The 14,234-nt window shown below is 35.2% G+C and overlaps 4 protein-coding genes across 8 annotated transcripts; 1 reads left to right on the top strand and 3 right to left on the bottom strand.

The window, feature by feature from the left end:
* The first annotated feature begins 586 nt into the window (after positions 1 to 586).
* Positions 587 to 4,384, top strand: COQ3 (coenzyme Q 3). Of its 2 annotated transcripts, NM_001336307.1 has the most exons (10): positions 587 to 803; positions 1,599 to 1,920; positions 2,225 to 2,314; positions 2,385 to 2,463; positions 2,710 to 2,787; positions 3,074 to 3,122; positions 3,242 to 3,291; positions 3,419 to 3,568; positions 3,681 to 3,761; positions 3,945 to 4,340. In NM_001336307.1, exons 2-10 carry the CDS (start codon positions 1,649 to 1,651, stop codon positions 4,062 to 4,064), a joined length of 969 nt encoding a protein of 322 aa, NP_001324991.1. In that variant the 5' UTR covers positions 587 to 803; positions 1,599 to 1,648; the 3' UTR covers positions 4,065 to 4,340. The 2 variants fall into 2 exon arrangements, with proteins under 2 accessions (NP_001324991.1, NP_180649.1); NM_128644.4 differs by lacking the exon at positions 587 to 803 and having other exon boundaries at positions 1,532 to 1,920; positions 3,945 to 4,384.
* Positions 4,366 to 8,684, bottom strand: ARPC1A (actin-related protein C1A). Of its 3 annotated transcripts, NM_001202716.1 has the most exons (16): positions 8,576 to 8,684; positions 7,957 to 8,234; positions 7,498 to 7,586; positions 7,226 to 7,302; positions 7,028 to 7,122; positions 6,842 to 6,911; positions 6,514 to 6,583; positions 6,205 to 6,278; positions 6,075 to 6,117; positions 5,872 to 5,953; positions 5,648 to 5,736; positions 5,468 to 5,553; positions 5,247 to 5,310; positions 4,947 to 5,047; positions 4,766 to 4,824; positions 4,441 to 4,671 (listed from the first exon to the last, which is right to left on the bottom strand). In NM_001202716.1, exons 2-16 carry the CDS (start codon positions 8,024 to 8,026, stop codon positions 4,604 to 4,606), a joined length of 1,137 nt encoding a protein of 378 aa, NP_001189645.1. In that variant the 5' UTR covers positions 8,027 to 8,234; positions 8,576 to 8,684; the 3' UTR covers positions 4,441 to 4,603. The 3 variants fall into 3 exon arrangements, with proteins under 3 accessions (NP_180648.1, NP_973570.1, NP_001189645.1); NM_128643.4 differs by lacking the exon at positions 8,576 to 8,684 and having other exon boundaries at positions 4,366 to 4,671; positions 7,957 to 8,300; NM_201841.1 differs by lacking the exons at positions 6,075 to 6,117; positions 8,576 to 8,684 and having other exon boundaries at positions 4,376 to 4,671; positions 5,872 to 5,977; positions 6,186 to 6,278; positions 7,957 to 8,259.
* A 246-nt stretch (positions 8,685 to 8,930) lies between these two features.
* On the bottom strand, positions 8,931 to 12,059 carry TBL43 (TRICHOME BIREFRINGENCE-LIKE 43). 2 transcript variants are annotated; one of them, NM_128642.2, is made up of 6 exons: positions 11,730 to 12,059; positions 10,703 to 11,137; positions 10,037 to 10,214; positions 9,771 to 9,946; positions 9,524 to 9,682; positions 8,931 to 9,359 (listed from the first exon to the last, which is right to left on the bottom strand). In NM_128642.2, exons 2-6 carry the CDS (start codon positions 10,990 to 10,992, stop codon positions 9,056 to 9,058), a joined length of 1,107 nt encoding a protein of 368 aa, NP_180647.2. In that variant the 5' UTR covers positions 10,993 to 11,137; positions 11,730 to 12,059; the 3' UTR covers positions 8,931 to 9,055. The 2 variants fall into 2 exon arrangements, with proteins under 2 accessions (NP_180647.2, NP_001324916.1); NM_001336306.1 differs by having other exon boundaries at positions 9,546 to 9,682.
* Positions 11,654 to 13,852, bottom strand: AT2G30890 (Cytochrome b561/ferric reductase transmembrane protein family). The gene is made up of 4 exons (NM_128641.2): positions 13,571 to 13,852; positions 13,075 to 13,242; positions 12,369 to 12,517; positions 11,654 to 12,137 (listed from the first exon to the last, which is right to left on the bottom strand). Exons 1-4 carry the CDS (start codon positions 13,697 to 13,699, stop codon positions 11,810 to 11,812), a joined length of 774 nt encoding a protein of 257 aa, NP_180646.1. The 5' UTR covers positions 13,700 to 13,852; the 3' UTR covers positions 11,654 to 11,809.
* Between the last annotated feature and the right edge of the window lie 382 nt (positions 13,853 to 14,234).

Here is a 14,234-nt window from a genome sequence, read left to right as displayed (position 1 = left end):
ATACAATTTTTCTCTCCACGCTTCCAAACACAATCAAAATGAATTAGGGGATCGCTAATCTTTGAACTAATTGTTGTGGATCGCTAATCTCTAGTAAGAAGAAAGATTTTGTGGACACGCCATATCAAATTTTCAAATAAGATTTATTACCAATGTCTTTGCTCTCTAATATTTTGTGTATCCAGAATATATTAGTTTTTGTATGTGCCGATGTGATATATTTATATACACACTATAATGAAAGCCTACCTGGATCTTTTAAATTATAATGATTATATACAAGAATGAGATTTCTCATTTGATCGTGGGACCTTTGTTAGAAAAATACTACAAGCTGAAAGTGAAACAAACTGATACCAACATATCCAAATCCAACTACTCTTTTGAACTTTGTGCGATCCTATTAATGAACTCATTTTATGGAAAAATTATAAAATATACTAAAATTTTATGGATCAATTATGGGATTGGTACAATTAAGTCTATGTTTTTGTGAAAATAGGTACATCTCATATGGCTTATAGATTTAGGTATTTATATTTTCGTCGTTTGACGTTTTCACCCTTCACACCTTTCACAGTTTTCTAAAATTTTATTGCAAAATCTTTTTTCTTTTCCGATTTCATTGTTGCAGAGACGTTGACAACCTAATCTCATTAATAATTTTCATCATTTTCTCTATAAAAGTCCGATCAAACTGTAAAGAGAAGGGTTGGTGAGGCTGAGAAGCAAGAGAATGTGGTGAGATAAGATCGCGAATTTGAAACGAATTCTGGGTTTCGAGCTTGATTCAAATGAATTAGGTAAATCTAAGCTTATTTCTTAAATTTGAGAGATTGATAATGACGAGATTATCAAACGAATTCTGGGTTTCTCGAATCGAACGAATTTTGGGATTCAAACGAATTCTGATTGAGAGCTAATCTGCTCAATTGATTCAAACGAAAATTTTAAGAGCTAATTTCCTCAATTGATTTGATTATTTTTTTAATTGAAATCTTTGGGTTCCCTATAAATTATCTCCTTAGGGTTTAATATTATTCCATTAAAAAACTTTTAATTGATTTTTTGAGTTTATCAGAACCAACATTTAGATGCCGTGAGTTGTCGGAGAAGATGACTCAAGAAGATGGCTTTTGATTGAGTGAAATTGTAGGGCAGGGGTAATTTCGTCAACCCAACTCACCAAAGTACCTTTCCCCATAAGTCCATTGTAAAAATGTCCAATTTTTAGTTTTTGGGTTAGAAAATACTCATTCTCGTAATAGCCCCAAAATTTTATACCGAAAGTAGGAAAATAGATTTTAGAAATTAATAAAAAGAAATACACTAAAACCTAAAATAGAAACCCTCAACTCTAAATTCTCAATCGTGAAAATTAGCGTATAACTTTAACCCTAAAATCTAAATTTCTTTTTCTCTAATTGTTTTACTGATTATCATCAATCTAAATTTTTAATATGCCTTACTATAGTTTATAGGCCCATATAGTTTAATATGTAGCCCGTTAAAATTACATCCTTCGAGAATTCGTCATTCCACTTTTGCCCTCACTCACTTGTCTTCTTCAATTTCGCCGACGACGAATCCGACGTCAGTAACTTCCGACCGCAGTTTCCGAAACTCGTGATCGCTTTCTCTTTCGAAAATGTTGGCGTCGGTACGGGTGAATCAGCTGCAAAGACTTCTTCTCTCTGCTCGTCGATTATCTTCTTCACCAATAATACCTCCGTCGCGTTTACTTCACCAGCGGCTATTCTCGACTTCAGACACTGATGCTTCGGCTGCATCTTTTTCTTCTTCGCATCCGAAAATACAAACGCTTGAAGGCAAAGCTTCTAATAAAAGCCGAAGCACATCGTCAACAACATCTTTGAATGAAGATGAACTTGCCAAATTCTCTGCCATTGCTGATACCTGGTTCGTCTCCTTCGCTTTAAAATTCTGGTGATAGTTACTTAGCTATAATGCATGGTAGACCAGGCTTTTAATTTGAAGGAGAGGGAGTTTCATGTCTAGGAAACGATCAAAAGTTGGATGCTTTGAAATTATACTTGGCTTGTTATCTTTTGGATTGAGGTTGATCCTTTTTATAGTTGTTTGGAGAAGTTGGTTTTTATTCATGCAATTGAATCTTGGAATGTATTCATGGATGCTTAAAATATAGAGTCTTGAGTGTTGAGGGTTTTCACATGATTTCTCTGCTCTGTGTTCTTATATAAAGGTGGCATTCTGAAGGACCCTTTAAACCGTTGCATCAAATGAATCCAACTCGGTTGGCTTTCATCCGCTCGACCTTATGCAGGCACTTCAGGTGCATTTCTTGTGAATACTTTTGGTTTCCTTCTATCCTTCTCTGTTGGATTAATATATTTCTTTTCCAGTAAGGATCCGAGTTCTGCTAAGCCTTTTGAAGGACTGAAATTTATCGATATAGGTTGCGGTGGCGGACTACTTTCTGAGGTATTTTTTCATGAGTTCCTGCATACCTTAGTTGGCATATGATTCTTTTTATTCTACCTTTTATGAGACCAGTCTAGGCGCCTCTAGGGGCTAACAAGTAGATAATACTGGTAATAGTTTTGAGTTTGGTAATCTCTCCTTTTGGGCTTGTTGGTTGAGCGTTTGAGGGTTACACTTGGGGTTGACATTGTTGTTAGTTATAAAGAATATTTGGTGAGCGGTAGCTTGTTTTTTCTTTCTTTGAAGCCTCTAGCACGGATGGGAGCAACTGTCACAGGAGTTGATGCTGTTGATAAGAATGTCAAAATTGCTCGTCTTCACGCTGTAAGGTCTCTTACTTTAATTGCATATCATTAAATTTTTCAGATAACTTATACAGTGGCTGTATGGTTATGTTACATGCAATTGTGTGCTCCATATGGTGAAGTAGTTTTCTTGAATACCTATTTATTTGAACTGTACACTTCAGTCCTGTCAAGGTTGGCAACTTTCAGAATGCTTGAGCAGTTATGAACATGTTTTCACATTATGGCATAGGACTAAAGTTCATGAAACCCCTTCTCTATCTGACTTCTATTCTTTCTTTTATGTCAATAAAATGTCTCTGCAGGATATGGATCCAGTGACTTCAACGATTGAATACTTATGTACTACAGCAGGTATTATTTTTTAATCGTAGATGATGATCAATGAAAGTGACATGGAATCTTCTTCTACAGAAGCTGATTGTCTGTTACCTCTCCTTTGCATAAATATGAACTAAAATTTTCTTGTGCAGAAAAGCTAGCGGATGAAGGCAGGAAGTTTGATGCTGTTCTTTCTTTAGAGGTACCTTTTTCTGGTCCATCTATACTTCAGCAAGTCCCTTCGTCTTTGTCAAACTTCCTGATATTTATACTATTCCATGTCTCTCTTCTAATATATATGGCAAATTTTCTGATTTTTAATAATGAAGGTCATCGAGCATGTAGCAAACCCTGCAGAGTTCTGTAAGTCGTTGTCAGCATTGACTATCCCCAACGGGGCTACAGTACTTTCTACAATCAATCGCACTATGCGAGCATATGCATCAACCATTGTTGGAGCAGAGTACATTCTACGTTGGGTAATCTTTAGTTTCACACTTTATTTATCTTCTGTTAACACTTAAACATCATTTTTACTTCATGTGTTCTTGGTTACTCATTTTGTTGTTTGTATAATAAATCACCTTGCAGCTTCCTAAAGGCACACACCAGTGGTCAAGTTTTGTAACTCCTGAAGAAATGAGTATGATATTACAACGTGCTTCAGTCGATGTAAGCTAATCCCTCCCCATTCAATAACACTTATGTCAATTTCAATAAGTAATCTTAAGCCGACTGAAACAATACAAAAGTACGCATGCCTCGATGTGTGCAAGTGGTAATATGGCGAAAAGAATGTTTGTTCATATGATAGATTTTGCTGGAGGTGATAACTAGGAAACTATGGATTTGCAGGTGAAAGAGATAGCTGGATTTGTGTACAACCCAATAACAGGAAGATGGTTATTGTCAGATGATATTAGTGTCAACTATATTGCTTATGGGACGAAAAGGAAGGATCTTGGAGACATATAATCAATCGTTCCAAGTCGTGTTTCTCTGCATATCTGCTTCTGAGTTACAACTCTAGTTCATGCTTTAAAAACTAGGTACTCTGGAAGTTGCTTAGGACGAGGACAGTAGTTGTTTTGCAATAAGTGAGAAACATTCAAAGAATATTTGGTCTTCTGAATCACACTTCTGTCATCTGATAGAAGATTAATGTTTGTCGATATCTCGTTTTGTGGTAAATATGGCATAGTTCGGAGGACCAAAGCTTTTTGCTTCTTCTCAAGAACTTGAAAATTTTGCGAAATTGTTGTGTTTGGTTCAATATGGACTCCTTTCGACACAAAGCTGATATTACTATATATAAAAGGTATTACAAGATGCTAACTAAATGAATCAAATCATGAAGCCAAGAAACTTATTAATACCTGCCCTTACACAAACCAAGAAAATAAGGCCTTTTATTGTGGCAGTTTACAAAGTGAAACAATTACGAAATTGAAAAAGTAGTTTAAACTTAAGTAAAACCTTGCTTGTGAGCCAGAATTGTTTTATTTGTGTGTTTATTAAAACTGATTGCCAAGTTCTTGTTCCATGTTCTCCAGATCCCATATGGCAACTTTGCCATCCAATCCTATAAATAACAAACCGTTATGCGAGTAAATGAAACTGCTGGTTTGTTTTTTGAGAACTGAATCGGCTAATTCCATTTTGTATTAGTGACTGACCTGAAGTGCTGAATCGCATTACTTTAGGACTCCCTGCTTTGCTCAGAGACACAATGGAACTGCAATTTTCAGGTAACCTTCCATGTCAGGTTCTTAATAGACAATCGAAGTAAAAGAGTTAATGAGGCAGGTTTCTGGCAAATGATTTGGTAAAAGAAAAGTTAGCTTAAGAAATAATTACTTTATGCAGTTATCATGAACACCTCCACGTGATTCAGAAGCATCGTTGGCTGTTGTGGACTTTGATTGACTGCCGTAGAATTTTCCAAATGCTTCAGAAAACTGAAAAGATAACATAATGAAAAAAAGGATTAGACAAAACAGTACAAATAATGCAAGTGGAAAGTTCAAAGTAGTAAACCCAAGGAGAAAAAAGGAGCAACTACACTAACCCGAAAGATTACTACTATCTTAGAGGAACACTTCAGGAATAAGCTAAGTTCACTCATATTTTATTCAAGAAAGAAAACATGGTATGTACCTGCGAACTGTAACTGGAATTTGAAGATGCTGCTTTCTTCTCTCCGATGTATCTGATAAAGCTCCTGCAGACCATAAACAAAAACTTGTAAACAAGGCAATCATCGGTGTGTGGATGATTTCAGAAATAACTATCCGGCCTGAGAGCTAAGGAGAATTAATGAATTGAAGTATTTGATTGTCTGGAAATAGCTAAGAAAGAGAAAACTAAGAGTTACACACCATATTCCAGTATCATCTGAGGCAAATACCATCGGGTTGCTGTCATATCCCACGCCTATCACCATTTTCTCAGAAATAAACAGGACCTGAAGATAGCAAGTTCCCGATAATATATCAATTCAGGATATAACACATGAGAACACTTTCTCAAAAGAAAAAAAAGAGTGGATGCTGACCCACATCACGAAGAGGCAAATCTCGAAATGCAACGCTTTGGGCTAAAGGAGAAGGACCAACATCATCAACAAAGTAAATCATGGAGCTATGACCTATAAACAAGATTGCATGAACAAGGGAAGTGAGACGGAGTGTAGTAAAAATTATGCAACCAAGGTGAAGTTCCATTTTTATAATTCCAGTAGAGCTCAATGGACAAACATCTTAAGTTTTAAGGATATTCTGACCTACATAAGCTAAGGTGTTTCCACTTGGAGACCATTTAACACCAAATGCCCAAGAATATGAGAGATCAAGCTGAAGAATTTGCTGTTTCAACAGAAAAAAAGCTCCCTAACATTAGATAAGAGAGTGAGTAGAGGGAACATATATATGGCAGAAGTGGTATACTATTTACTAAAAGAAGGAAAGCCAGCCAAACGAGTCAAACCTCCCCAAATTTCGTTTCCGCTGGTGAGCCTGCTTTTGAATCCCTGTATCAGCCCATTGAAAGACAAATAAGAAACGGCCTCATGTTTGAAAAAATGTTTTAAAAGTAGACGTTCAAGTAATGAGCATACTTTGTGTCAACTCCTTTGATAAATGTTGAAAATACCCGACATTTTCCATCTGTTGATGTCGTTGCCAGAAGAACCTAATGCATAACAGACAATCAGAGAGCACAGCAACATAAAAAAGCATACGAGAAAAAATGATTTAGAAGATTAACTAGTTTGTGGAGATTGATATTCTATTTTTAGGGATCATGTACTCTATACTCAATCTGGTGGCCAACTTATAGAATATTTTTGGTAGAGAATGCTTTTACAGAGAGCCTGCTTATTATTTTAACTACATGAACTACAAGAGGTTCTGTTGATTGCACGTACATTATTAGGATGCCAAGCAACAGATGTGACTGAAGATTCGTGCCTTTTCCGGATTAGCTTACTGACCCACCTGAAAACAGTAAAGCCAAGCAATGTCAGATACTAAAAGTTTACATGAAAGTATCTTTCTAAAATCTCTAAACAATACACAGTTATGCATGCCAAGATAATAAAAAATATGATTGGTGCTAATATCATGCCAGTACATAAGACAAAATAATATCATTACATAGACCAACAACACCATTCGTAGCAAAGAAGTCAGGAAACTTGCCAAAGAAAAAATCAAGGACTAATAATGAGAATTAGGAGCAGAAGAAGAAAATACCAGTTATTCTCTTGCTCATAATAGCAAATACAAACAGTTTTAGCACCACTTCCAACAGCAAACTTGTTCTCTATGGGTATTGAGCAAAAAGATGAGAACATAGATTAGAAGCTGTAGAAATTATAGGAAAATTACACTACATATTACGGAAATTAAGCTTAAGAACCAGAAAAATTAAACATTTACCTTTGGGGCTCCATTGGACACAAAGTGCAGCACGATTTAGTCTAAGAATAACGAGAGTTGGTACCCATTCAGCTCCTTCCAGGCTCCAGACGTACCTTCAAGAAGCATTCTAAACTCAGTTCAACGAACGAAAAAAAGTGAAGGACTAAGATTAACAGGTTTGGAGTTTCTCAAAGTATATCAAAGGTAGCAACTTACGAGTTCCTGTCATGAGAAACAGTGACGATTTTGTTGGACTTTGAGCTCCAATCTATTCCAGAAACAATTTGGTCATGCTGCAACAAGACGAACAATAATCATGAAGTTGTTGTAAGGGAGATTCAAGCTGTCTATACAACACTTATCAGCGACAAGTGATCAGTGAAATGAGAATACATAAATATACGAAAGTAAGGAATTCCCAAGAAGAGAAAGCAAAAGGAATGCAAGTTCAAAAGTTACAGAAAGAGAGGGAGAGAGAAAGGTTTCACCTTTTGGAGGACATGTAACCTCTCCCAGTGGTCTTGAGACAATGATTTATAGATATGAACTTCAGTGTTGTTAGGACAGAGAGCAACCACTACCAAGAAAAACGAAACAAATGTCAAAGCACATAAATGGTTACAGGCTTTAGTACAGACGTTAAATCATTTGTAACAATAGATTTGGTTCATCTGTTTAGAAAAGCGCATCTACTAATGTACAATACTAGATACCAAGTGTTCCTAACAAGAGACACCGACAAACAGACATATAAAACATTGACTCGAAGAAATTTGATTACCAAGATGTATAAGAATAACACAAGTCAATTTAGTTGTATCATCTATCTATCTTCCCAGCCAAACTAACTATAGATAGATCCTCCTCATTTATAATTCTAAAACGGAAAAAACGACGGAAGAGAGAAAGAAGAGAATCACAAAATCAGAGAGGTGTTAGAAACATACTGGAGAGATCAGGACTCCAAGCATGGCAAGTGATTGACTCAGCGAAACGATGAACATCCACCACTGCCATGAGTGATCCTTGTTGTCCCAAATGTGTTGTAATGAAGACAGTCTTTTCTCTCAAATTGACATCCACAGATTCCTAAAACGGAGTCGTACGGTGAATAGATGGACAGATAATTATGATGAAACGCCGATGAGATCCGGAGGTGGACGACGACACAGTCGCAAACGTGAAGTGAAAGAGACAGATGTTTTTTTTTTTTTTTTTTTTTTTACTAAAGCCCCAATTTTTATGACCAGATCAATTTCAGTTTTACTTGGACCTTTATTTTTGGGCAAACCAGCATAATAATAAGGAAAAAATCGAATTATTTTTATTTTTAAATCTATAGTTCTGTAATCTGCATTAGTTTTGTTTTTGTTTTTTCCGATAAAAGGCTTAAGTTCTGCATTAGTTAAATACATTAATGTAGATAAATGGATTCGATCCAATTCATCCATGTAAAAATAGAACTATATCTCACTATGAGTCTATGAGTATAGAGTAACTTATAAAGTAATCTGAAATTTTTAAAAAAATATTGATTAGTAACTTTTTTCTAAAGTAATGTTTTACTATTAGTTTTTTCGTTTTTTTTTTTGTATAAGCTTTTGAATCATTGACCCAAGTCAAGGGGCTTGCACCACTATATTAGATTTTGATTTAGCATAATCCAAAAATAACTTAACCCCAAATCATTGTACAAAGTTATTATATAAGCTACGCTAGTTATCCCCTCTCGTGGAATAAGGTTTACTTCTAGTTTTGGTCTTCCTCTAATCTCTCACTTAGAGATTCAGGACACATATTTAGTCCATTCAATTATAACGAGATCATAAGGTTATATTCTTGCAAATTCTTCTCTTATAAATTGTTCGACCAGTCAAAGAATCTTGTTCTCATTTAAACATTTTGGTTGACAAATGAATTTGAAATTCTAAATAAACATGTTTATGACATAAAATAAATGTGTAAAACAACACAAACATGGTTAGGTCATAAATAAATGTATAAATCATATAATGAATTTAGTTTTGTGTCAAAACCATCAAAATTTTAAGAATGAAACAGCTCAGAATACAAGAGCTGGTTCCAGCTATCCGGGACTCCAGAGAGACACCAATGGCTACAATCCGCCATTCTGTGACCGCCAAAACCGTATACTGAAGGATGTCCATCTTTCCTTAGCTGAGACATCAATGTCACATCCATTAACCGCGCCTGATTCTTCATCGTCTTTATCACTTTCGCCACCACCATCTCGGCTGCGTGCGGCCCAGCCAGGTAACTCGATCCCATAATCGGCTTTGTTTCTCCTATGCAACTGCCTTTGCCACCTTGTTTCGACCATTCCCTTGCCCTGTAACATTATGTACCATTATTGTTAACAATATCAACATGAAATTATTTGGTTCTAACGAAAACTTATAGACTAATCCAACATATATCAATCGTGTTAAGTTTTTATCGTTGATTTAATGTATGTATCGAATAAAAAAGAAGTTATATAGAGGTAGAACTTACCGGCCATGGTCCGGAGAAATACCTTGGAAGAAGACTTTGGTTTTGGAAGGATCAATATTTTGATCAATCCACTTAGCCCAAGTCATCATTGCTTTCTCATATGCCACTAACCGGTCCATGTCTTTAACCGTTACATTCCCGGACATAATTGCGTCCCATCTGCAACCCCAAATGATTACATTAGTTAGATACTAATAAGTCCATAGTCCATAGCAAAATATGTTTGACGACATAAAGATGATTTTACGGTTGTTTTCGGTCTGTGTGAAGCCACCAATGCCAAGAGTTGAAGACCAAAACGTCTGCGGTTTTCCACAACGAACCACTCGAGATTGAGTCAAGCTTCATCACTCGCTTCGGTGGGGCTCCGACTATATCCACAAGAAACGCGTTTCTTGAAAACATAATCGAAGAATTGTAAGCCTGCATTGCATGCATTTAAATACGAACCGAACCAGAATTATTAAACCGGATCAATACCGGAACGAGTTTGATAAAGTTAGAAAACGTTACGGGGAATGAGAAGACGGAGAGGCCAGAAGGGGAACGTGTGGATGTGGAATTGGCTTTTGGTGCGGCGTTGTGGAGCAAACACGTGAGAGATTGCCATTGGTTTAGACTCAGTGAATCTCCTACGAACATCAGTTTCTTCCCTTTCATTATCCTTCCCAGAAAATCTAAGCCGTTGAATCTGCACCATTCATCATTAATCAATTTAACACTTCTATATCATTCATAGGAGAAAATATTCACGTTTAATAATTTACCACAAAATGGTTGGGTACTTCCGTTAATTTGTAACATTTTGTGACTTATTGTCTTTGTAACAGTTTTATTCCAATAAATGATAGTTATGGATTTATGTACCAGCTGCTTCGGTTACTAAATTCTATAACATTCTTACATAGTTACATATGAACTTATATGCGACATAAAAGGGGATTTGAATCCAATAATAAATCCTAATTAAAAACCTATTAATCCCCCTCAAGAAATACTAAAGACGTTTTTGAAAATGAAATTTTCCGATACAATGCTAGTTGATGCCCAAGTCGTCCTGAAGTATAGTGGTACTCATAGCAATTCACCTATGACTAGTTACATGCCTTAAAAGTTAAAACGCACTAGATCTACATATCGAAAAACGTTATAAATACCATAAAGAAAAGATGGAATCACCTGGGGAGATTGCAACCGGAAGGTTGCCATCGATACTTGAGGTACTCGCTGTCAGGGCGACCATTGGACTTGCAGTTAAACTGTCTCTCGATGAAAGGGCAATTCTTGGAATCATAGAGAGGGTAAGATTTGTCATAGACCCAACTTCCTTGATAAATATTACAAAACTTTCTAGGTGGTAGCCCTAATGATGAACCATTCGCACTAGCACTCTCTATTTGTTTTAACAACACAAGTATCATTAAAACCATGACCGATACTACTCCGGTGGGAGCAGCACCTCTCATCATTGCAAAAACTCACACAAGTTGTCAACGTTTGTGGTTTGGTGAAGAAGAAGAATTGTGTGATTTAATTTTATTTTCTTGTGTGCCTTTGGTTTTTATATATCGGCATATATATGATGTGTTTGTGTGATATATATGTCTATTGGCTCTGGTTTAAGAAAATACATGTAGATTTGTTTCTTAAATTAGAGATATTTTCTTTCTGTCTTAATAGGTAAAATGAATGTTGGAATCTTTATTAATGAGGAAAGAGATAAGTTTCCATTTTACGTTGGAGTCAGTTTTGGTCTAGAGATCTAGAGATCTTATTATGTGTGGAAGTTTTTTCAATACTAATATATGGAAGTTTATATCTTTGTATATTATCTTATCCTAAATTAATTTCTACGCGGTTGGTTTAAAATATCATTATTGTTAATGTGTAACATATGGTTTGATTTGTTTTTTGTTTTTTTATCTATTACTTTAACTTGATTAGAATGCTGAATGCTCAAACGGCCAAACCTAATCCTCAAGACACTCATACGTCAGAGACAGCATGAAAATAGGTAGTGTTCCTTCGTCAATTCCTCGGAAAATTTGGGACATTTCTTCTCATTCTTGATACACATGTAGCTAAAATTTAGGTTACGACTTAATCACTGCCTATGACTATGAGCATGTTACACTTGAAAATAACAAAAGAAGAAAGAAACTCGAAAGTTAGTCAAATCATTACCACTACAAATCAATTCAAATACCTTTGAAACTCTTTTTGTCTCCTAGAAAACAATCTCTCAAAGTAAGACCAAATTACTAATAGCTTCTTAGCTTGGCGCTTTTAGCATTTCTCTAACTCCGGTTTACTCTCTTCGACCTCGTATCCATGGCCAGTCTCTGCGGTTGAGATGTTGCTGTTATGATCAACGGATTGATTTCTGTTAAAGGTAGCTTGGCTTTGGATATAAGACCATTTATCTTGAAAAAGATAGACCAAGGCAATACAAGAGAGTTGTGCAGTGAAGAGTATGGTCCAAAGATTAGCACTTTTTGATGTCTTTTTGGCGTAAGCGTGTAAACCTGTGTATATGTTTATTATCCCAAGAATAGCAATTGATGTTCCTAATATCCAATGTCCTACAAACCACTTCCTTCTAGCTTTTTCTTCTCTGCAATGCGAGTAAATCAATTAAAGATTGAATATAAAGTACTAGACGCATTTCGTAGTTCTCGTCATCATAACATTTGATTAAGTCTAACTAATTTGCATTCAAGATTTTTCTTAGAAATATTCAAGAACAAAATAATGAGTGTTATTAATCTTAAGCTAGCTTAATTTTGTCACAAAGAATTATCGGTGTAACAGCTTATTTTATTGAAGAGAAAAGAAACAGAAGTACCTTGGAGGTCGGAGGAAGCCAAGAAGAGCTTGGAACCATACAATGACGTAAAGTCCAATTCCAAGCTGTTGGTGATGATTACTGAAGGAATTGTTGAAGTTTATTACTGACATTACTGCCCCTATTGTCACAAGTATCACTGCAACCATCTGCTTCATAAATTAATCACATTGTTAATTGCTCACTTAATATTCCAAGTAAACTATGAGCCGCTTGTTGATAGATAACAATAGTTAAAAGTACTTGCTGCTGTTTAATTATCAAATATTGTTTTGTAACAAAATTGACTAGCTAGTAGGTGAGGTTTCTTAGTTAAGTATCAGAATGAGAGAAAGAGAAAGTCAGAAAGTCGTTAAAGCTAAAAATAAAGAGGAAGAAGATAGATGCTTTAGCTTGGCCTTCAAGTTTCCATGATTATCAATGTGATTAACAATCTAGAATAACCTAAAAGGCCCTACTAATTACTAATGGAGTACTAATTAAAAATCACGAAAAAGTTGTTAATTGGATGCAATCTTTATTGTTTAGATGAAGAGAGAAGCATCTTTGCTTTACTCTCCATCCACCTATCTTCTCGCACCGACCATTAAATTTCATTTTCAACTTATACAATACTTTCAACATACTTATGATTTAGTTTGTTGAATTGTAATATATATTTGATATATATAATTTAAATAAGAGAGCCAAGAAAAATGAAACATGCCTGAGAAGTGACATGAAGAAAGAAGAGTCGTCGAAGAGTGATTATAGGTTGGTCTTTGATAGACATTAATCTGATGGAGATTATACCAATTGGCATCAAAACACCCATCGCTGCCCAAAGCATAAAGCCATGCACTTTGATTTCGTACACAAGCTTTGGATTTAGTTTCTGTTCAAGAAAAATAAAAATAAGAGCTTCATACCAATATATATTCAGAGTTTTTGATTAAAGTTATTAACACGCAGGCATTTTATACAGAGAGTAGGAAAAAAAAACTATAACCTTTAAGCATCATGGAATAATAATATGTACATGACTTACATACATTATAATCATGCGATGATAAATAAACTCAATAGGTTATAAGATCAGAAACAAAGGAAATGCCTGGAGCTTCATTGTAAAGATTTATCAGCTATATCAATGAGATTATGAAGAGTTTGAGATTATTAGATTTTAATTAGGATAAGCGAGAGAGAAAGAAGAGCATACGAACCTCGGAGATAGGAGAAGTTTCGACTGGACCATTGACATCAATGGCCAAGCTTCTGGTGTTTTCTTGGGAGGAGCATAGGGGAAGGAGGAGGAAGAGGAGAGAGACTAAGAGTTGATGATGAATCTCCATGACTTCATGTGGTTTGAAGTTGAAACAATAAATACAAAGTTTAGAATTGATGATAATCAATTCATGAGTTCATTTCATAAGTATAACTGTTAAAGTTTGTGTGTATCTAGCTCTTTGTAAAGAATTGGATGACGGTATATATGGAACTTGAATACTTGATCCACTAGTTTCTTAGCTATAGATAGAAGAAGAGAAAAGAAAAGAAAAGTTTTAGAATTTGCTTTTAGAGTGTAAAGAAATGTGATAAAAAGAAAAAAAAAAAAAGTTAAGCTCGCAACTTTGTTATATAATATGGTTTTGCATGGAGGTTGATGGTTTATTTTACTAGTATCTCTGAATTTAAATGAAGAAAAGCAAGTGGAGGAATGGGCAATCGATTTGATATAACGAACTTCATTTTTGTCAATCTTAATTAGATGTTAATAATGATGTTTTATATCTAAAAAGGACTATATATATATAATTTGAGTATTGAATTTAATTAATGAATGTAAGAAAAAACAGAAGAATATTCAAGTGGATGTCACTATCTCTG

This window comes from Arabidopsis thaliana, chromosome 2 (assembly GCF_000001735.4).
Source record: "Arabidopsis thaliana chromosome 2, partial sequence".
NCBI classification, from domain to species: Eukaryota; Viridiplantae; Streptophyta; class Magnoliopsida; order Brassicales; family Brassicaceae; genus Arabidopsis; species Arabidopsis thaliana.
Note: the sequence above shows the minus strand (reverse complement) of the source record. Positions and strands in the feature narration are given on the sequence as shown.